Source organism: Typopeltis vanoorti, chromosome 14, assembly GCF_054136105.1.
Source record: "Typopeltis vanoorti isolate ZY-2024b chromosome 14, IOZ_Tvanoo_1.0, whole genome shotgun sequence".
Classification (NCBI taxonomy): Eukaryota; Metazoa; Arthropoda; class Arachnida; order Uropygi; family Thelyphonidae; genus Typopeltis; species Typopeltis vanoorti.
This window is the reverse complement of record NC_143562.1, coordinates 118,216,525-118,240,948: the sequence shown is the minus strand read 5'-3', so window position 1 is coordinate 118,240,948 and position 24,424 is coordinate 118,216,525. Positions and strand designations below refer to the sequence as shown.

General features: G+C 37.0%; 1 protein-coding gene across 4 annotated transcripts in view; it reads right to left on the bottom strand.

Moving 5' to 3' along the window:
- unc80 (unc80, NALCN channel complex subunit) overlaps positions 1–24,424 on the bottom strand; it is a 1,852,146-nt gene that overhangs the window by 101,631 nt on the left and 1,726,091 nt on the right. For all 4 annotated transcript variants that reach the window (XM_090404461.1, XM_090404464.1, XM_090404465.1 and 1 more), the window contains one exon: positions 21,266–21,434. In XM_090404461.1, coding sequence (XP_090260587.1) covers positions 21,266–21,434 — 169 coding nt within the window. The remainder of the gene's footprint in view (positions 1–21,265; positions 21,435–24,424) is intronic.

Here is a 24,424-nt window from a genome sequence, read left to right as displayed (position 1 = left end):
TACTGGTAAATTAATATATTTTATAAATAAAATTATTCAAATTAAGATACTGTAAACATTTAAAAACTTATTAAAGATTAGATGAATCACAAACTCTGAATGAGTGTCTGAGGCTCAAATAGATTGTAAAAGCAGTAAAAAAATGGCTGTGCTCATTACAATAATCATGACAGACTGTTAAAATATAATGGATAGTTAAAAAAGGAACCATTGTACACACATAGACTTGTCACCTCCTTACTTGGAAGGAGTGTAAGACAGTTCCTGTGCATACTAGTATACTGCCATAGTATAATTTTAGGCTTCATCTGTTACAGTTTGTTGTTATTTTCTCACATCATGAGATATAGTTTTGATTTTGAAATCTGCTGATAATAAGGAACAGGCAGATGAAAGCTTTGTAGGGATGATTTGACCTAGATGCAGTATCTACAGCCTCATTCCCTTTGATCACAACGTGGTTTGGGAAACATAGGAGAAACTTCAAGAGAAGCTGTGTTATGTAATGTAACACATGTTAGATCTCAGAGAGGGCACAGAAGTGGGTGGCATACCAGACTTCTTAGTGCCTGTAGTAAGAGAATCCGTAATAATGGATCTCTGAGAGCATTCCCTCTGTATATAGTGCCATGCATGCTCTATGGCCATGGGGACCAAATTGTGGCTCTTCTTATGTTTTATTGCTGCTCAACAAACAAATAAAAAATATTTCTAATTTTTCTTAATTTTCTATTGTTTTTAATTTAATTTTTCAATTAACTACACTGCTGTTCAGCAATGTAATTATATTTATATTACCTTGTCAGAAAATGAAAAAAGATACATTAAAAGATACAAAAGAATCAACTGACATTACAGACCAACCACAATTAGCAATTTTTATTCGTAGTGACGCAAGAAGAATTATTAGATTTAATAGCATTAAAAGATAGCACTCATGGTGTTGATATTAAGGAAGCTTTTGATGTCGCCCTTAAAAATGTTCCAAAAAGTAAATTTGTGGCTCTTAACAATTAACAAAAAGTAAATTTGTGGCTCTTAACAATTTCTGGTAGGTAACTATGGCTCTTGCTGCAAAAAATTTGGCTACCACTGCTCTATGGCATGCAGCACAGCAGTAAGTTAGTGTATTCCAGCAGGATCTGGTTAGATATTACATTGTATGAGAAGACATCAGCAGATCCAACAGAAACAACTTATTTCAAAATCTGATTTTACAGCTAGCTATACAGAGTACTCTGTATTGTTTTAGAGACTGCTAGCAGACAGAGGAAGAAGTGAAATGTTCCCTAAATTGTATAGTAATTCCATTGCACAAGAGTGGTGCAAGATTGATGTATCCAACTATCAACCAATTAGTATTGCATAAGTGGCGGTGAAGATTTTGGAAAAACTGGTTAGGGCTCACATTCAGAAATGGGTTGACAGTGAATCTCTACTTTACAGTGAGCAACATGGGCTTACTAAGGGAAGGTCATGTTTTAGCAACTTGCTCACATTCTATAACAATGTTACTATTGAACTAGACCATGATTTGGATTTTGCTAAGGCTTTTCACAGAATACAGCATGGCAGACTTGCATAAATTGGAGAATACGGGTTTGGATTATAGAATATTAGTATGGATAAGAGGATGGCTGAATGACAGATAACAAAATGTATTATACAGGGAGATGTGAGTCTGCAAGATTTAAAGTAACCAATGGTATACCACAAGGATCAGTGATTACTTCACTGTTATTCAATCTGTAAATTAATGATATTGGGAAGGATTTGACAAGTGACATATAGCTATTTGCTGATGATGCAAAGATAGTAGTGCAATCAGGAATGCTGCTGATATGCAGTATTTGCAGAATGATTTGAATAGGTTGGAATTGTGGGCATGGGAAAATGATGTCAGTAAATGTAAAGTGATTTACTTTGGCATGATTAGATAACCAATGGCGTATTATATTGGTGGGATTATACTAGAAGAAACTGAATAATATATGCACGTAAACACAAGAAAGATAATATTTCGGTCTGGAAATAGCAGACCATTTTCAGTGGCACTACAAGAACAGCTTTCTAAAAAAATACAAGGTGGAATACTAACAATAGATCATTTAAAAATAGAACAAACTAGACATTCTCTTGAAAAAAGAATCCAAGAACATCAATCCTCCATTCACCACAACAAACCTGAAAAATCTGGATTGGCTCAGCACGGGATTGAAACTAACCACAACATCCTTTGGTCAAAAACTCACCTCTTATATAGATCCTGTTATAAATGTGAACGTCTATTCAAAGAAAGCGTAGAGGCCTTACTCCATCGTCCTAACCTGAATCGGAATGACTGTATATCTATATCAAAAATCTGGGAAAGTCTAATCAGGATAACTCATTAATTCATATTAATTTTATGTTATTTAATATTATTCATTAATATCTTTATTTCAATCATGTCTCTGCTTAAAAATATTCCCTTTAATACTTAGTGATATAACATCACGCAGGTTGTTCTATTTTTAAATGATCTATTGTTAGTATTCCACCTTGTATTTTTTTTTTTAAACTGTTCTTGTAGTGCCACTGAAGATGGTCTGCTATTTCCAGACAGAAATATTTGGTTAATTAAATATCTTTCTTGTGTTTACGTGCATATATTATTCAGTCTTTATGTCACAAGTATCCTTAAAACATCAAATTCTAGAAGAAACTGATAAGGTGAGGGATCTTGGAGTGTAGATAAGAAGTTGACGTTCAGGGCTATGTAGCAAAGATTGCAAATACAACTCAAAAGATAATTGCAATGCTGAAATGAACGTTCACATGTAAAGATAAGGATGTCATTTGGCCTGTTTACACTGTTTACAAGGCCTTGATAAGACTTCACTTGGACTACTGTGTGCAGGTCTGGTCTCCTGGTTTCCACTGGGATTCTGATATAGTGGAGAGAGAGAGAGAGAGAGAGAGAGAGAGAGAGTGCAAAGGAGAGTGTTAAAAATGATATCAGGATTGTGGAATACTGATTATGAAGACAGATTGAGAATTTGTAGACTGTAGATCAGTGATGGCCGGTGAAAATTTTAAGTGGGGTGCTGCATATACAAAATTAAAAAAAAAAAAAATTATTTTTTTCCTAATCAGTAACCAATTTATTAATAAATAAATTTACATATTAAAAAATTGCTTTATTAAAAATATTTCACCCTCACCACAAACAAACACCAATAATAAAAGATTTGTATCTCATAGAAATAACGCACGCAAGCATACGATACAACCGAGCAGTGTTGGAATGACTCGTAACATGCAATCACAAGTGCAAACGAATATCGGAAAGTCTGGCTGCGATTGGTCAAACGTGATAATTCCGACATTGCATTAAATTGCAGTATATTTGTTTCATAATCTAAAGCATTAATCGAATAATTCCAATTATTAACTATTTGGTCACTGTTGAAATATAAACTGTAACCTTTAACATGTTGTATTGCATTTATATAATGTTGTAAACATTGTTATTATTTATAAACATAAACAAAATTTAAATTTTTCATTTTTTCCTTGGGGGTGCTAGAGTGTTGCAGTGTTTATGTACAGGCTGCCACTGCTGCAGACACTAGGAAACAGGAGAAAGAGGGGTGATATGATTGAGACTTACAAACTTCTGAAAGGTTCATACAGGATTTCAACTGGTGGAATTTTTCAATTTATGGAGGGTGGGGAAAGGATAAGAAGGCATCCTTGGAAGCTGAGAATGAATGTCACTAAGAAGTGGGCGAGGGCTAGATTTTTCTCTCATAGAGTGGTGCATGATTGGTATGGATTGCCATTGATGTTGTGAGTGCAAGCAGTGTGAATGAATTCAAGAATAAGTATGATAGCTGGCACGTGTAATATGTGGCCTCCTTCAATGAGTCCCTGACTCCCTGGAGGTATCTCTTAATAATAATATCTAAGTGGAGGGGTTACTAATTATATAGTGGGTTTTATCCTTTATCCAAGTGTAGGCAAACAAAGTTTCTGCCTGAAGTACTTTCAGGACTGGGGCAACTCATGGTAAAGGTGGTATAAGTTCTCATCACTTGCCTTAGTATCTCCCATAATGCAAAGCACATCTCTTTGCAGACACGTATAATGTCAATTCCAATTGAAAGGGAAGGGCACTACCTAGACCGGTTTCGACCTTTATTGAGGTATCATTAGCGGGAGCCAGACCCAGAGGTGATGATACTAAGGTGGAAGTAATGGAGAAGTCATATGGAGCCAGACCCAGAGGTGGTCATGTTGGAGATTTAATGGAATATTATCCGCACTGAGAAAGGATTAAAAACAATTTTAATACTTCCAATATTTCGTCTCTGTCACAGAAACATCTTCAGGGATTACAAAAAAACTTTTTGTAACAACACACACACACACACACACAAAAAATACAATAGTGATTGAAACTGAAGTCCTATCTAGGTGGTGTGCCCTCTATGGGCATTTGCAGGTGGCTTAGGATGTAAAGAGGGATCTCTGATAATTAACGTTTCCCAAATTTTGGGGAGTTTAATGTAACTGTATTTGTTTAAATTCGGTTGATTCATGAGTGCAGATGCAGATTCAAAGAAAAGTCTTTCTTTTTTGAATTTACTATGGTGGAGCATGATGGTTTTTTTCCATTAGATCCTATGGGTTGTATCCAAAACATGGTCTGCAAGGCCAGATTGACCATAATCGTGATTGCAGATGTATGACTTGTGCTCTTCTAACCGGATAATTGTTGATCTGCCTGTCTGCCTGAAGTAAGCCAGTTTACAGGCACAAGGTACTCTATATACTCCAGGCACTGAGAGTGGAGGCCTTTGGTGGAACGGATAAGGGTAGCAAGTTTACGGTGGGGCTTAAAAGATGTATGGAGGTTGTACTTTTTTAATGTTCTGGCTATTTTTTCTGATGTATCATGGATGTAAGGTATGGTGATGGCATTTCTGAAGTCCTTCTGAAGAGATGGTTGGGGAATGGGGAAGGACTTGATTATTTTTTTAATTCTGTAGTCACTGTAGCCATTGGAAAGGAAGGTGTTGTGTTTGAGTGGTTGAAAGGGCAGTTTCACTGGAACAAAGATTGTGGGCTCTATTGGTAAGAGTTTTAATAATGCCATATTGCTGAGAGGGGTGGTGGTGAGAGAGTTTGTGAATGTATCTGCCTGAATGAGTAGGTTTTCTATATACAGAGAAAGAAATGTTACCATTAGGAAGGCGTGTTACTAAGGTGTCTAGGAAGGGTAAACAATTGTTATTTTCCTTTTCCATTGTAAACTGGATTCTTGGATGTAGACTATTAACCTCCAACATGAATTCTTCACAGCACCTAAGCCTTAACACATGGACCCAGAAGTGGTGATACTAAGGTGGAACTCTTGCATAAAGTGGAGGTGTGTTTAGAGGTATGCAGTACTATAGAGTGATATCAGAGCTAATAATATCTGGTGGTAAGGCTTATATGTTGGCTATTCATAACTTCATAACTGTATATTTATAACTATTATTAACAATAAATTAAATGAATATTAAAATAAACTAAAATAAATATTAATATAATATTTAATATTCCAAAATTATAAAAAACTTTATATAACATGGATAAATTAATTAGTTCAGATAACAGTACCTTGTCCACAGAACTTGAACACCTTCAAAAAACCTTAGCCAATAGCTACAATTCCTACTATATCTAAAAATATTAAAATCCCAAACCCACACACCCTCTACCACTTGCTAGAATAGAGACTACACCAAAGCTATCACTATTCCATATATATCCAAGGCACATCTGAAAAGCTAGAAAATAAAACCTTTCAACCACTTAAAAATTAACAGCACTGCTACACCAAAGACCAGCCACAGTCCCTAAACCTACCAGGTCCCTTGTAGTTGTAAACTATCCTACTTTGACTAAACTAACAGGATAGCCAGAAGATAAAGAAGAGGATTTCACTTTGCCGTACTGTGAAGTCGCACTAAAGTGCGTGCTTTTTATTAACAGAAGTTACTTTTTGCCCATTTTGAGTTATAAAGCAAAAACATAGAGACTAACAAAAAGAGACATAACTAGAATACATGCAACAGAAATAGAAATTTAATGCTGCAAAAACAAGGTACGATAGATTAAGAATTGAGGACATTAAGAATGGTTTAGGATTAGAAAGTATTGAAAAATACTTGTGAACTATCGCTTGATGTGGTTTGGACATATAATGAAAATGAATTTGGAAAGAATACAAAAAAAGAATGTATGAAATGAATTTTCAGGGGAAGCGGCCAAGAGGATGACCACAGAAAAGGTGGAGAGACGATAAGAGAAGATCTAGAAAAAAAATCTTGTGGTATGTATGTGTCCCAGCAGTTGGATATGTGGCGGGTGAGAGAAGGGGGAAGTACATATATGCGCAAAATGTAGGCAACGGGAAGAACTTAGTGAGATAGATATTACCATAACTGACCTCGATGCATCAGGTTGGAAGAATCTCAACCTAGAGAGATGAGTAGTGTGATAGAGGATGAGAATAATGAGCAAAAAAATAATGAATGAAAAAATGAGAGTGGGGAGTGTGGAAAGTTGGAATAATTGTGAAGTTTTTGGAGATGGTCTTAATTGGGAGGATAAATGGCAAGCAAGAATGGTTAACTTGGAGAGAGAGAGAGAGAGAAAGAGAGAGAGAGATATGAGCTGAAAGAGGCAGCGGAATGACTCAGGAATGAGATGAGAAGTGTAAAAGATGAGATTAGGCAAATCGAAGAGATGAATGCAAGGCGAATCAGAGTATGAGTGAGAGAGAGAGTTATGGGAATGATAGATGTGGAGAGAACAGAAACAGAGAGAGAGTTATAGGAATGATAGAAGAAGAGAGAGAGAACAAAAACGTAGGAGAGAGGGAATGAGAAGAATGCAAGGGAGTGCTGGAACTAGGGATAGAGTGATGCCGTGTAAGTTGGGGAACACAGAGAGAGAGTGTTAGAGGAGAGAGAGAGAGTAAGGTATGCAAGTGAAGAGTGGCAAAAGGTGTGATGTATGGAGACTTGATCCGTAGTATGCAAGATAGTTTCCAGAGGAGTATTTGCCTGGAGGAACGATAAAAAGTGTGGTTATGGTTATTAACCAGGATGAAAGCGTGGATGAGATAATTGTGATGGTGGCCACAAATGACTTGAGAGGCAGCGCAAATCAGGAGGCAAGAGATCTGGGATTTATGCTTGAGGTTGTACAAAAGAAAACACAGAGAGGAAATGAGTGTGTATTACCTAGGTATGATAATGAAGAGCTGAGCAGAAGAGCAGTAATAATGAATAGCATAAAAGCCAGAATGTGTAAAAGAGAGGATTGGAATATGTGGATGCTTGGAGGACATTTGAGGACAGAAAGGAGCTGTATGGAAGAGCCCGCTTGCAATAATGAGGAAGGATGTAGGCATCTAAAGAGATTGCTTCTGTTTTCTGAATGAGTCAGTGCGTCAATGCAGGGAAACTAGAATTCCCAGGGTGGATGGTAGCATGGGTGGCCTCTTGTGAGAATGGGTGCTTGAGGGAAAGGGGCCTACATTAGGTAAAGCTGAGTCCAGTGGAGTTTGGAGGGGATAATGATAGCTATATAGAAACAGTGGAACCTAAGAGGAATAGCATATAAAGAAATAGAATTAGACCAAATATTAAATGAAAAAAATTTTCAAATAACAGTAATCACTGAAACAAAAAGGAAATTCAAAGGAAACATGAGAACTGAAAATTTTAATATGATATATAGTGGAGCTAACAGAGACCAAAGAGTACAAGCAGGCATTATGATTTGGATTCATAATTCCGTGAAATGGAATTATGAAACAGTTAAAACATTATAAATTATGGAATGAAAGAATAATAGAAGGTAGAATAAAAATAGAGAGAGGCTATTTAACAATAATTGGTTTATAAGCTCCAGAAGAAGGAAGAGAACAGGATAATATTGAATTTTATAATCAGTTACAAAGTATATAATAAAATAAATAATAATTAGTATGTTATATTAGCAGGAGACTTAAATGCAAGAATTGGAAACACAAAAATTAATAATAATATAGGAATATATGGAGAACATACTCTAAACAGGAATGGTAAAAAATTGATCGACTTTGTAGTTTATAAAAACCTTAAAATAATAAATTCCTTCTACAAACATAAAGACATACATAAATATACTTGGGCAGCAAGAGGATGGAAATCAATATTAAATTATTTTATCTAAAATGAAAAGAAATCAAAAGTTCTCATTAGATATTAGAGTTCACAGAGGAAGTAGTGACCACTTCCTCATTAAAATAAAATTAAGATTATCACCTAAATGGCTACAGATAACAAGAACAGGAAGGAAATTTAAAACATTTGTTTATAAAACCAGATTATTAAATGACACAAATATACAATGGCCATATGAACAAAGAATTAACCAATATTTAGATAAAATAAAACTAAATGTAGAAATAGAATGGCTTAATATAAAAATGATACTAAATACAGCAGCAAATGAATGAAACCGTAGGAAAGACCAAAATATTCAATAAAAGGAAAAACTGAAGATATGGGATGATACAATCAAAGAAATAATCAAAATGAAAAAAGAAGTCTATCATAAATGGTTAAGCAGTGAAAGATTAGAAGATGAAATAGAATATAAAAGAATAAGGCAGAGGTAGAGTTGGACAAGACAGGATATTTAATGGGGGTGTTGCTACAGGCCAAGGAGCACAGAGGGTGGAAAGCAGGAGATCTTTAGGCAGTTGAACTTGGCAAGTACAAGAAGAAGAAAAATGATTGTTATCGGAGATTTTAACTACAGCAGTATAAGCTGGGAAGAGGAAAATGCATGTAGTAATAAGGGAATGGATTACTTAAATATAAAGAGCCAACAGGCTTCATTTCTGCGATATAAACATTAATTAAATTAAATTAAATTAATTTAATTAAATAAAAAAATTCCCACAAGATCCCACATTAGATCCCATTTTAAAACAATGTGGGATCTAATATCCCTTAATTTAATTAATAAGGGAATGGAATTCTAGACTTCTTCAGGGACAAATGTCTTAGGCAACTGAGGGAACAAGAGGTTCAAGAGTTTTGAATTTGGTCATAGCATCAGAAGAGTTCGATATTAACTGAGATGACATCCCCCCCCGAAGTTGGAGAGAGTGGTGCATGAAGAATATAAGACACAGGCCAGAAGAGTGTCTTTGCGTGGAGGGTGGTTGAACCGTGGAATGCATTGCCTGATGGAGTGGTGGGAGCGAGAATGGTCAATGAGTTTAAAGAGTGGTATGATAGACTTTGTGTTTCTTAGGAGGGACCTCCCCTCGATGAGTCTTGACAGACTTTATGTTCTTAGGAAGGACCTCCCACGTAGAGTCTTTTGACTCCATGGAGGCCTGAATAATAATAATAATTATAATAATGTGGGTTTGACTTGCAAGATGAATAGAGATGCAGGGGAAACAAGTGTTGTTCGCTAAGTCCATGGAAAAATGAAGAAAACATAATATTTTTGGGACAAAGATTTTTTATTTTTCAACACAGTCTCCTTTGAGGTCTATACACTTAGTCCAACGATGCTCGAGTTTTTTGATCCTGTCCATACAGTATGATTTGTCCAACTCTTCAAAATAGGCAGCTGTTTCAGCAATCACCTCAATGTTTGATGAAAATCTCTTTCCTACCAGCCATTTTTTCATGTTTCGAAACAGATAGCAGTCCGAGGGAGCCAAATCTGGAAATTGGGGGGGATGGGGTGAGAAAATAGTTCGTAGCGTAAATCTAACAATTTTGCAACAGTTCACATATTGATGCTTTTGATCCAGTGTGAGTAAACGTGGCACCTATCTTGCGGATAGTTTTCTCATATGTAAATGTTCATGTAAAATATTATGTACATGGTCATTTGAGATGCCCACAGCCTTAGCAATTTAACACACCTTCACTCTTCCACCATCCATCACCATATCATGGATTTTTTCAATAATTTCTGGAGCATGTTGAAAGTTTATTTTTCACTAGGTTAGACTATAATAAATTTAGTTTAATCCTTTATCCCAGTGAGAGCAAACAAAGTTTGCTCCTGAAAATATCTTCAGGACTGAATAGTGTTGTACTATCTTACCTGGGTAAGTAGTACAACACCAGGCAACTCGTAGCAAAGGTAGAACAAGCTACCAACACTCCTATCTGGGTAGGAAACTAGTCTGGGTAGTGGCCATTCCCTTAATGCATGGCAGTATACATATCCACAAGGAGATGTGTTTTGCATTTTGGGAGATACTGGGATAGGAGTGTCGGTATCTTGCTCCACCTTTGCTACGAGTTGCCTGGTGTTGTACTACTTACCCAGGTAAGATAGTACAACACTATTCAGTCCTGAAGATATTTTCAGGTGCAATTAAACTAAATTTATTATAATTTCTGGAGCAGTGACCTCAACAGCATATTTAGGGAATATTTAGTTTGCAGATGATGTGAAGCTTGGCAGGGTTATTAGTAATAGTGCAGATGTGGAAGGAAAAAGCCCTGCAAGAGGATTTGAATAAACTGGACATATGGGGAAATGAATAAGGATGCAGTTTAATGCAGCTAAATGTAAAGTCTTGAAGTTTGGGATACATTGATGGGAGGCTGCATACTGAATTAGAGGAGCTGTACTGGAGGAAGTAGCAGAGACAAAAGATCTTGGGGTGATGATTGATAGAAAACTGAAATTTAGGGATCATATTGCAAAGGTGGTGAATGTTACCCAGAAGATTGCTACAATACTAAGAAGGACGCTGATCTGCAGAGATAAAAGAGTTATCATTCCATTGTATAAGACTCTGATCAGACCACACTTAGACTATTGTTCTCAAATGTGGTCCCCAGGATTTGAAGGGGATAAATTAACTGTGGAAAGGGTACAGAGGCAGATAACAAAGATGGTTTCAGGACTGTACAATGTTAGTTATGATCATCAGCTGAAGGAATGTGGACTGCAGAATTTGGTGGATAGAAGAAGGAGAGGAGATAAGAACAAGACTTTCAAACTGTTGAGAGGCAGTTACAGGGTTGACACTGGGAGTTCTTTCACTTGTTGGACAGCAGGAAAGAGCAATGACAAGGGGCCATCCCTGGAAGTTTTAAAAGGAAGCTGTGAGCAAGAGGGTGAGGAGTAGTTTCTTTGCGTGGAGAGTGGTTGAACCATGGCATGCGCTGTCTGATAGAGTGGTGAGAGCAATAATGGTCAATGAGTTGAAGGAGTGGTATGATAGACTTTGTGTTTCCTAGGAAGGTCCTCCCACAATGAGTCTCTTGACTCCATGGAGGCCTGAATAATAATAATAAGAGCCATAGCTAAAAGAGAAGTCAGAAAAAGACATAGAGAATCATGGAACAAATTTGTTTCTAATTTAGAACATGAGTTATATAAAATAAGAACCAATGTACATAAGAGTTTGAAATACTTAAATACAGACACTTAAGAAAACATAAAATTAAACACCGAATTGAAATTAGAAGAATTTCTAAATTTCTATACAGAATTGTGGATTGATAAATATTTTAAAAAAGATAACTGGCAAGCACTTAATGAAAACAAAAAGGAAATAACTAAAGAAGAATTAGAAATCAGCCTGAAAGAAACAAGAAACAGAAAATCACCTAAAGAAGATAAGTTATTTTCAGAATTATATAAATATGCAATAATAAAGTTCTCCTATTATTTTTAACTAAAATCTATTCAATTAGTAAACCCCCAATAGAATGGAAAAAACCAATTGTGATCTATATCTTTAAAAAAAAGGTAGTAGAGATGACCTTAAAAATTATAGAGTATAAGTATTCTAAATTTCTGTTACAAAATATATGGCAGAATTTTAAATAACAAAAACTAATAAAATATTCTGAAAACTTTATTTTAGAAGTACAGATTAGATTTAGAAAAGGACGATCATGTATAGATCCTGCGTTTTGCCTAAAATTAATAATAGAGAAAAAAAGGAAATACATTTCCTTCTTCTCTTTATTATTAATTTTAGCTGTGAGCTTAGAAACACATTGCATTTATTGACTTTGAAAACACATTTGACAAAGTTAAAAGAAGTATTTTATTTAACATTTTAAAAGGAAGACAAATACCAAATAATATTCTAAAAGCTATCATAAGTATATATGAAAATAATCAAATACAAATAAGATGAAATCATGAGCTATTATATACGAGAGAGATAAACCAAGGAGTCCCACAGGGATGTCCCCTTTCAGCAACTCTTCTTAATATTTATTTAAATGAAATAATAATAAAATGGAATAAAAATTTCCATCAAGGTATTAAACTTTCTCCTACTGTGAACTTGAACACTCTCCTTTTTGCCGATGACCAAATAATAATTACAAATTCTGAAGATAACTTACAGAAAGTTATTTTAAATCTAAACGAGATAGCCAAAGATTATGGAATGATAATATCAAGAGAAAAATCAAAAACAATGGCCTTTAAAGGACCAGATCCAGTATGAACTAAAATAGTAAAAGATAACAAGATTTTAGAACAGGTGAATTCATTTAACTACCAAGAATGTATTATAACATATGAAAATGAAAAAGATATAAACCAAAAAAATTGCAATATATTTAAAAATAGCAGGTGTAAGTAACTCTATATTTAAACCATCTAGTACAAAAACAAACAATACTAAAAGTAATTTCAGCTGAAATGAAGTTTATGAGAAAAACTGCAAAGTATATTCTATTTGATCACAAAAGAAATGAAGAAATTAAGAAAGAATTAAACCAGGAATTAGTAATAGAAAAAATTAAAAGATATAAACATAAATGGATGGAACACATTGAAAGAATGAAAACAGAAAGATTACCAACACAAACCTTAAATTACAAACCGTTAGGAAAAAGAAAACCAGGACGGACATCCTCTTAAGAGATTCAATGATGACTTCTAAGGCCTGAATAGGTCACTCTAGGCCTAAATCCATGACAAGCATGATGATGTTGAAAGAAACAGTGACATTTGTATTTATTCCAAATATTTATTTGTATTGGTATTTATCCTTTATTCCAGATACTCCTGAATTTAGTATAAAGCCAGGAGTATCTGGAATAAAGGAGATGAAATAGTGGCAGTAATAGCATCAACCTGGCTAAAGATTATTGGGTTCTCTGAGATGTAGTTGACGGAAAACGATATAATAACAGGAATAGAAGTAGCAGGGTACAGACCTTTTGGCAGGACAATAAGGGAAAACGCAATGGTGGAGTGATGATTATGATAAGGGATGACTTATGTCCTCTAAGAGTGGAGGCTTTGGAAGGCAGTGACACTAATGGTTTTCAAAGCATATGGTTGAGGTAGAGGTGGGAAAAACAGGATATTTAGTGGGTTGTTGCCACAATCCAAGGAGTACAGTGGGTAGGGAGGAGGAGATGTTTAGGCAGTTGAGCTTGGCAAGTGCAAGAAGAATGATTGTTATGGGTAATTTTAACTACAGCAGGATAAGGTGGGAAGAGGAAAATGCATGTAGTAATAGGGGAATAGAATTTCTGGAATTCTTGGGGGACAGATGTCTTAGGCAACATGTAATAAAGGGAACAAGAGGTTCAAGAGTTTTGGATTTGTTCATAGCATCAGAACAGCTGATGATAACTGAGATGACAACTCTCTCTCTCTCCCCTGTTGGTAAAAGTAACCATGTGGTTTTGACTTGGAAGATGAATAGACATTCAGGAGTATCAAAGAGAAGGAACATATGTGAAATTATAAGGTGGATAATTATAATAGTCTTATATATCAACTTTTCGCAGTACTGTAGAGGGTGGAACTGGAAGGCTGAGATATCATTATTGCTTGGGAAATTGTGAAGGAATATTTATTAGCAGCAATAACCAGCTGTATTCGACGAGTGAAGAAGAGGACGCAATTTGGTGTAAAGTGGAAGACAAATGATATCAAACAGGAACTGCAGGTGAAAAAGAGGTTATGGAAGAGATATAAGGAGAGGGGTGGAGAGCACATGCATGAAGAATATAAGACTCAGGCCAGGAGAGTGACTAGTATGGTAAGATAGGCAAAACTGGAATATGAGAAGAGATTGGCCTTAAGATCCAAAGAAAATCCTAGGGAATTTTTTAGCTATGTGGACAGTAGGAGGAGAAATGACTGCAGAAGAATGACATTGTGGGATAAAACTGGGAATAGAGTGACTGATGTAGGGAACATAGTGGAGTTATTCAATGAACAGTTTATTGGAGTATTTCATTCTGGAGAAGTAGGTTTTAATACTAGAGGGATAGGGCAAGATCAAGGTTAGAGGTAAAAGAGAAGAGCGTGTTCCAAATTGTGAGTACTCTGGATGTCAGTAAAGCCGTGGGACTGGATGGTATTTCAACAATGGTTTTGAGAGAATGTGCTAAAGAACTGAGAGCTCAATTGACTTGGCTTTTCAATGCAAGTCTGGTTATATGAAAGCACGCAAGAAATGGAAGGAAGGGAAGATAGTGTTATTGCATAAGGGAGGTAGAAGACTGAAAGTGTCTAATTATAGACCAGTTTGTGTGTCATCGGTAGTTTTTAAGGTATATATACAGTGTTGGGCAGATGAAAGTAATGTTATCTGTGAGAGTCAACATGGATTTGTTAAGGGGAGGGGGTGCTCTTGCTTGAGTAATATGATTGGCTTTTATAATAAAGTGACAAGAGCATTTGATGAGGGAAAGGCATATATATTGCCATTTTTTTTTTTTTTGGATTTTGCAAAAGCATTTGACAGGGTGCCACATAATAAGCTGATATTGAAGTTGCAGAACATGGATTTAGATGTCTGGTTAGTCAACTGGATTCAGGATTGGCTGTCTGATAGGTGTCAGAGAGTCGTGTATTGTAGGGCAATATCAAGGAGGCAGAAGGTTACAAGTGAGGTCCCACAGGGCTCAGTACTGCGACCTGTATTGTCTACTTTTATATCGATGACACTGTCAATGGATTGCAAGGGATATTCAGTTGTTTGCAGATGATGTGAAGCTGGGAAGTGTTATTAGTAATAGTACAGATGAGGTAGCCCTGCAAGAGGTTTTGAATAAAATAGACAGATGGGCAAATGAATGGGGTGCCATTTTAATGCAGCAAAATGTAAGGTCTGGAGGTTTGGGGGACACATCGGTGGGACGCTGCATACTCTACTGGAGGAGCTATACTGGAAGGAGTATGGGAGAGAAGAGATCTGGGATTGGTGATTGATAGAAACCTGAAATTCAGGGAACATATGAAATTTAGGGGACATATTGCAAAGGTGGCGAAGGTAACATAGAGGATTGCTGCAATAATGAGAAGGACACTGACCTGCAGAGATAAAACAGTTATCATTCTGTTGTATAAGACCCTGATCAGACCATACTTGGACTACTGTTCTCAGATTTGGTTCCCAGGATTTGAAGGGGATAAATTAACTGTGGAAAGGGTACTTCTATCCACCAAACTCTTGCAGAGTTTTGGTGGATAGAAAAAGGAGAGGTGATATGATTGAGACTTTCAAACTGTTGAGAGGTGGTTACAGGGTTGACACTGGGGAGCTCTTTCGTTTGGTTGAACAGCGGGAAGGAGTGATGACAAGAGGCCATCCCTGGAAGTTACGAAAGGAAACTGTGAGCAAGAGGGTGAGGAGTGGTTTCTTTGCATGGAAGGTGGATGAACCATGGAATGCATTGCCAGATGGAGTGGTGAGAGCGAGAACGGTCAATGAGTTCATGGAGTGGTATGATAGACTTTGTGTTTCTTAGGGGGGGGGGCGCCCTCGATGAGTCTTGATAGACGTGTTTCTTAGGAAGGACCTCCCATGATGAGTCTTTTGACTCCATGGAGGCCTGAATAATAATAATAATAATATTGCAATGGTGGTGAAGGCAACCCAGAGGATTGCTACAATACTAAGAAGGACGCTGACCTGCAGAGATAGAGTTACCATTCCATTGCATATTACCCTCATCAGACCACACTTAGACTATTGTTCTCAAATTTGGTCCCCAGGATTTGAAGGAGATAAATTAACTGTGGAAAGGGTACAGAGACGGATAACAAAGATGGTTTCAGGACCGTACAATGTTAATTATGAGGATCGACTGAGGGAATGTGGACTGCAGAGTTTGGTAGATAAAGATGGAGAGGTGATATGATGAAGACTTTAAAACTGTTGAGAGGTAGTTACAGGGTTGACACTGGGGAGTTCTTTTGCTTGGTGGAACAGCTGGAAGGCGCGAGGGACCATCCCTGCAATTTTCGAAAGGAAGCTCTGAGCAAGAGATTGAGTTTTTTCTTTGCATGGAGGATGGATAAATGGTGGAATGCATTGCCTGATAGAGTAGTGAGAGCAAGAATGGTCAATGAGTTCATGGAGTGGTATGATAGACTTTGTGTTCCTAGGAAGGACCTCTCATGATGAGTTCTTTGACTCCATGGAGGCCTGAATAATAATAATAAAAAGAAACCTGAACTGGAATAGTTTACACAAAGGAAGAATTTGAGAAGATATAAAGAAAGCGGAGAGATTTGATTCACCTGACCTGATAGTTTCTGTTGGAACAGTTGTAGATAAATAAAAAGATACTAAAAAGCCATATTTCCCCACCCCCCAAAACTGAATAAATAAAGGATATAAAATTTAGTAATGAAATACTATAGTATTAGTCACACTATACTATTAGTTATAGATGCTCCAAAAGCACATGAATAGTCTGCTATAGTGGATAGTTGGCTATTGTGAGTTTTCACTAGGACAGCATTGTGTTTATGGGGATTTTATTAGGAAATGCTTGTTTGATTGTTTTATTATTATTATTATTATTATTATTACGGGTATCTCCATGGAGTCAGTAGACTCATCGCGGGAGACCCAAACTAGCAAAACAATATCTGTCATATCTCTTCTTGAATTCATTTACAGATGAAGAGCTCACAACTAAGTCAGGCAATGAATTCCACTCATTCACCACCCTCCAGGCAAAAAACCTTGTTCTGACACCTTTGTTAACCACACTCTTCTTTAATTTCCAGAGATGACCTCTTGTTCTTCCATCACTATCACACAGCTGAAACATTTCCCCTGCATCAATCCTATAAAAACCTTTTAGTAATTTGAATGTTTCTATCATATCCCCTCTTCTTCGCCTATCAACCAATCTCTGCAATCCACAAGCTCTCAATATATCAATGTAGGGAGCATTTTTTATATCACTCACCAACTTGGTCACTCTTCTCTGAACCCTCTCCACAGCCTCCTCATCTCCAAGGAATCCAGGTGACCAGACCTGAGCACAGTAATCCAAATGTGGAAGTATCAATGCTTTGTAAAGGGGAATAATAACCTCTTTATCTCTGGATGTCAGTGTGTTCCTCAACAACCAAGTAATCCTATGTGCAATCTTGGACACCTTAGCAATGTGTCCTCTGAACTTCATCTCCCTATCTACCAATACCCCTAAGTCCCTAGCCTCATCAATCTCTTGGACTACCTTTCCATCGATGTAGTACACAGCTGGTAATCTTTTAATCCCAAAATGCATGACTTTACACTTTTCCACATTGAACTGACATCCATTTTCTTTTGCCCATTTTACCAGCTTATTTAAATCCTCCTGCAAACTTTCAACATCAGCTTGATTTTTTATTGCACTACACAACTTTGCATCATCAGCAAACAACTGAATATCTCCCTTTAAGCCATTTCCTATATCATTTATATACAAATTAAACAACATTGGCCCAAGCACAGAGCCCTGAGGCACACCACTGGTCACCTGCCTCATTCTGGACTCGGCTCCTCCATACACCACCTTATGGTATCTCTCCCTGAGCCATTCTCCTATCCATATCACCAATTTAATATCCATTCCCATCTGCTCCAATTTGCGTAACAGTGTTCTATGGGGTATCCTGTCAAAAGCCTTAGCAAAATCCAGAAGTAACACTGTGTAGCCAGTTCCTTTTTCCAACTCAGATGTTATTCTATTATGAATAGTTAATAGATTGCTAAGGCAGGATCTACCTTTAACAAAACCATGTTGGCCTCTATAGAGTATCATATCCTGATCCACCCATTCTTGAATTTTGTCTTTAACCAACTTTTCCAATACTTTTACCACTACTCCTGAGATGGTGATTGGTCTGTAATTCAATACTGCAGTTTTAGAGCCACCCTTATGCAAAGGAACCACTTTGCCTAACTTCCACTCCCTAGGGACCATACCAGAGTTCAAACTTAAGTTAAATATCCAGGTGAGAGGGGTTGACAATTCATTTGCACATTCACGCAACACCCGAGCTGATATTCCATCTAAGCCTACCGCAGTGTTTGCATTTAAGTTTTGCAATATATTTAATACCTCTGATTCTTTAGCTTCAATTCTCACATTTGGTATTGCTGTAGGTATAGAGATATCCTCACTTGGGTGATAGACTTTTGAAAAGTGATCACTCAGTAACTCGACTATTACATCTGATTTTGTCACCTCAATACCATCAGCACCCACTAAGGTTATCCTTCCGAAGTCATTCTTCCTCTTACTTGCCACATAGCGGAAGAACTCTTTGGGATTACCCTTGATCTCTTTGGCTAAGGTCTTCTCATAATCTGATTTAGCTTTTCTTACTATGCTGGTAACCTTCCTAGCTTGAGCCTTGTACTGTCATGGGTGTCCTGATCGCCTTTCTCCTTGTAAATTCTCCATAACATTTTCTTTTTTTGCAGTTCAAGCTTGATACTACTGCTCATCCATCTAATGCCCGCCTTGTTTGACCTCCTAACCATGGGGACACAATCTGATATTGCTTTCCTCAGATACCCGCTGATTTTATCCCAAGCACTACTAACATCTTTCCCTTGCAATATGTTCTGCCATGGGATGGCTGCAAGCTCACTCCGAAGCTTGTTATAATTGCCTAACCTGTAGTTCCGTACATACCCCTTCTTAATAGAAAAATCCACAGATTTTGCAACCTCCCAAGTCAATACCACATGATCGCTTTCACCAACTGGAGGTAACGAGGACACCTTACTTATGCATATAACCTCTGAACCAATAACCAGGTCCAACACTCTCACACCACGTGTCCCTTCAGTTACGTGCTGTTTCAAGTAATTATCTCGTAGAAGATGTATGAATTCCATTTCCTTTTTGCTACGTGATATTTCCTCCTTCCAATTGATATCACCGTAATTAAAATCCCCCATAATAATCACCAAGCCTTCACTCATTGCACTAAGTTGCTGATGCATGAATTCAATATCTCCCCCCCGTACTCCCTGGCCTATAGCAGCATCCAACTGTATATTTGGTTGCATTGGTCACTATTTCGCACCAGACTGCCTCAAATGAACTCTCATTCACATGTCTATCATCATGATATACTACTTTCTTTGGCTGCAACACATCAGCTATCATCAACAGTACTCCTCCTCCTGTTCTATCTTCTCTATCCTCCCTGAAAATACTGTACCCATCACATTCAATTCCAGTGACCACATCTTCTGCTGACAGCCAAGTTTCACTAATGCCTACAACTTTTGGTGAGATTTCACTGACTAATGCCAAAAATTCTTCTCTCTTATTTCTAATGCTTCTAGCATTGGTATACAAAAATTGCAGATTCCCTCTAAATCTTGTACTGGCTTTAGAACTGATATATAAGTCACTAACTACCGTAGTCCTATGCCGATTTTTATCCCCTCTCTTCTGCAATTTATTCAGCCTATAAGGATCAATAAATACACAATCAGTGCTAAAGTTTCTCTCTCTTACACTCAACCTTTTCAATATTAGTTTCCCTGCCCAATAACTTCAACCTGTTCAGAAAACAATAACTTCTTCAATCGCTTATGTCCTTCCATGTTAAGATGCAGTCCATCTCTAGCATACAACTGCCTTTTTCCTTCAAACACACTCCGAACATCAACAAACTCCAGACCTCTTTTTCTGCACATTCTTGCAATCATATCATTCATTATCATTGCTCGTCTACTTAACTCGTAATTGTCAAAACGAGGCAGCACACACACTATTCTCCCATTGACACTTTTCCTCTTCACAATATCTAATAATGTTCTTAAATATTTTCCTACCCGATTTATACTACCTCTCAGGTCATTTGTACCCACCATAATTATCATCTTGTCTGCTTCATGCCCTCTCTTTATTGCTAAAGCCACTCTTTCTATTGTCCCATCAGCCAAGCACTCCTCATGCATACCACTCTCCATACCCTTAATCATAGAATCACCATATATTTTACCACTCTTAACTTCATTCAAGTCCACACTCATGAACTCATTCTCTACACTATTCAGCATGACTCTCCCAGCTTCATTACTCAACTCTCTATTACTTACCCCCCCACTCTCACTACATCTCATTTCTTCTAGGCCACTTGTGGTTTTATTATGTAGACTCCCAATCACTCCCATACTATTTATTACTGAATCATTCACCAAAGACTCACCCATATGTAATCCTGTTCTAGTTACTTCAGCTAAAGTAATCTCTATAGACCTAATTTCTCTGTTTAACACATTAAACTCAGCTTTAACTTCCAGTATCTCCTTACCGATCACTTCCATTTCCTCATGAAGAAGATGAAGGTCATTTTTCATTTTCATAAACTCCCGCCGAAGTTCTTCTGCTACGGTCCCGATGTCAGCTTCCATTCCTAAACGCTCCAGCCTATCCCGACACTTCTCACATACGTCGACATTTTCGTTCTTCTCATTTTGCCAGACCGACCACAGATCCTTCACATTTTTCGGTGCATACATATAGCAGTTTCCGCAACGCATCCATTGCGAAAAATCTAACGCTGAACCAGCCTTTCGTGTAGTAGTAGAAGTCCTGCGCGCCGCTGACGTACGTTTCTTGTTGGACGCCATCTTTACACGTTGATATAGTGAAACAAACGGCAGTGAAAACACAATATATACAACACAGTTCTAAACAATAATACCACTGAAGGACACTTGTTTCTAACCGATGCACAATTGCAGCACAATTTGTGACAAAAAGCCACACTATATTTAACTTTAAAAACATATTTTCTAGACTAGCTAAACTCGACCGCCACAATTATACAAGACAAGCTGCATTCAAAGTTATGTAGTTATGTTAAGTGGGTGAGTCTGTTTGTGTTTGATATAGAGTGAAACTGTTTATCTTATAGCATCCTATACTTAATAAGTTAAAGAACGTACCTATTTTTTGGGTTATAATATCTTCTTTTAATGCTTTTAATTCTGCTGCTAACTTGAAAAATAGGCTACCTTGACTTCTAGGAGAGGATGGGCCTAAGCTCTGAATTTTTTCTCTTATTACTTGTTGGAAATAATATTCTTGATCATTGTCACATATTGTATGCAATATCTATAATAAGAAAAATAAAAATTAAAAATAATACAGTAAGTTTTCAATTATAGACTAGTTTGTAGATCTGCAGTTATAGTCAAGGAATTGGAGAAGTTGGTCAGACATAAAATACAGGACTATTGATGAACATAGGATTCTTTAAGAATGTGAACATCAGTCTGTTGAGGTAAGTCATGTTTTAACAATCTACTTGAATTTTATGGTAAGGTGACTGATGTGCTGAATAAGGGAGATTTATATACAACAATATTCTTAAAGAAGCATTGGATACATTACGTCATGATTGGTTAGTATACAAGCTGCATAGGATGAGAATGAATAATAGATTGGTTAGAAGAGTTGGAGAATGATACAAGCAGTTGTGTAGGATGGAGAAGTTTCTCAAAAAAAAATAAAATAAAATAAAATATCCAGTAGTGTGCTCCCAAGGTACTGCTCTTGGGTCTCAGTTATTGCAGATGATACAAAGTTAAGAGAATTATTATTATTATTATGTGGCACCTCCAGGGAGTCCTCTAAAGACTCATTGAGGGAGGGCACCTACTCTACAGCTCTCTGCCTAAACCACTCAATCCAAACTACAATGAACTGCAACTACCAACATCCACGAATGCCATCTACCACTCACTACCACCACTATGTGGAGCACCACTGATGTTAACTCCCTTCAGGAAGATTTGAATAGACTTTCAGCTTTGACAAATGAGTGTGGTTGCAGTGTCAATATTATTATTGCGTGGGCATCTCCATGCATGGAGTTCGAAGACTAATTGTGGGAGACCCAAAGTATCCACACAATATCTGTCATATATTTCTTTGAATCCATTAACAGACAGAGCACTCACAACTGACTCTGACAACACATGCCATTCATCCACCACTCTGCAAGTGAAAAATCTAGTCCTCACACCCTTGCTAACCAAATTTGTACCTAATTTCCAGGGATGAACTCCTGTCTTTCCCCCTTTAGCCAAGTGCTGACATATTTCCTCTATATTAATTCTATAAAATCCTTTAAGTAACTTAAATGTTTCTATTACATCCCTTCTTTTTCATCTATCAACCAACTTTTGCAACGAAAAAACTCTCAATCTATCCTCATTGGGAGCATTCAATAGACTATTCATCATGTTGGTCACTTGCTTCTGGATCCTCTCCACCACTTCCTCATTCCCATGAAATTCAGATTACCAGAGCTGAACACAGTAATCTAGATGTAGTTGTATCAAGGCCTTATAAAGAGGAATGATAACTTTCTTATCTCTGCATGTTACCGTGTTCTTCAATAACCAAGTAATCCTGTGAGCTACCCAGGTTACCTTAGCAATATGCCCTCTAAAATGCAACTCTATATCACTACTACTATTTTCAAATCTCTGGTTTCATCAATTTCCTGGAATGCAGTTTCCTCAATTGTGGTACACAGCCTGTAATCTTTTTATCCCTAAACACATAACTTGACACTTTTTCACATTAAATTGACATTCATTACGTTTTGTCCGTACTGTTAACCTATTTAAATCATTCTGCAAGCTCTCTACATTATCTTGATTCTATTCCTCTCTCCAGCTTTGCATCATCAGCAAACAATTGAATATCTCACCTTCATATTATTTCTCATATAATTTATGTACAAATTATTTCCAAGCACAGAGCTTTGCGAGAGACCAATAATCACTAGCTTTTTCCTGGATTCTGATCATTTATATATTACTTTTTGGTATCTATCCATCAGCAACCTTTGTATTCATATCAACATTTCAGTTCCATGTGGTATCCTGTCAACCACCTTTTCAAAATCAAGGTGTTGCATTATGGAGTGCAGAGATATAAGGCTATGTACTGTATTGATGGGAATGTGCTTCAGGAAGTGCATGAGATTTGAGATCTGAAGGTGACCGCTGACAGAACTGAGGTTCAGAGGCCATGCTGCAGCACTGCAAAGACTACACATTACATTGCTGCTATGATAAAGAGTAAGCTGACATGTAGGGATAAGGAGGTTTGTGCCTCTATATATAACACTGGCCACACTTGGATAAACTATTTTGCTCAGGATTGGTCATCTAGTTTCCGTTGCGATAGAGAAACAATGGAAAAGCTCCAGAGATGAGCTTTTCCATTAAGGCAATATCAGGACTGGAATTGTTGATTATGGAGAATGGTTAATGGAATGTAAATTACAGATTTTGGTGGACAGGAAGAAACAAGGTGATATGACAGAGATGTGTAAGTTAGTGAGGTGATTGTATCAGATTAATACAGAGGGGATTATAAAAAGAGTAGAAGGTAAGAGGAGAAGAACAAGGACCATCCCTGAAATTGTGCAACGAAGTGATGAAGAAGGGTGTCAGGAGAGTAGATTTTTTACATGGAGAAATGTGAATGAATGGAGCACTTTACCAGAATGCATACTGACTGGAGAGAGTGGGGAGATTTTAAGGTTCAGTATGATAAATATGTTGTTGGTTGAGTGAACATCCCACAATAGTGAATGCTTAGCCAGCTACCAGCTGAAGACTGCATGATCACACTCTTTATTAATCAAAGGGATAAACAAAAGGATTATAGACAATTTCTCTGATACTATCACCAGAGCTGAATCTAGCACTCAAATCCCTAAGTTCATTTTCCTTCCACCTTAGATACCATTTCTTTCAGCCAGTCTCTATCTTAGCAGTTGAAGTTACCTGCCATAATGATAATGATTAGATGCCCTTGGCTCACTGAGCTAATCTGCTTATTGTCACTCATCCTTTGCAACCCTAGCTATAACAGCAACTGTCCATATTTTGCCTTGTTAGTCTCTGTCTCATAGCAGATAGCTTCACCACCTCTCATCAGATTTTTTTTGATGCTGGAGTACCTCAAGGTTCTGTACTCTCACCCCTCCTTTACATCTTCTTTACATCTTAATGGCCTTCTCTTTCTCTCTCTGACTTTAAATCATCTTTATAGTTTTGCTGAGGACAGTAATCTCTGTTCTT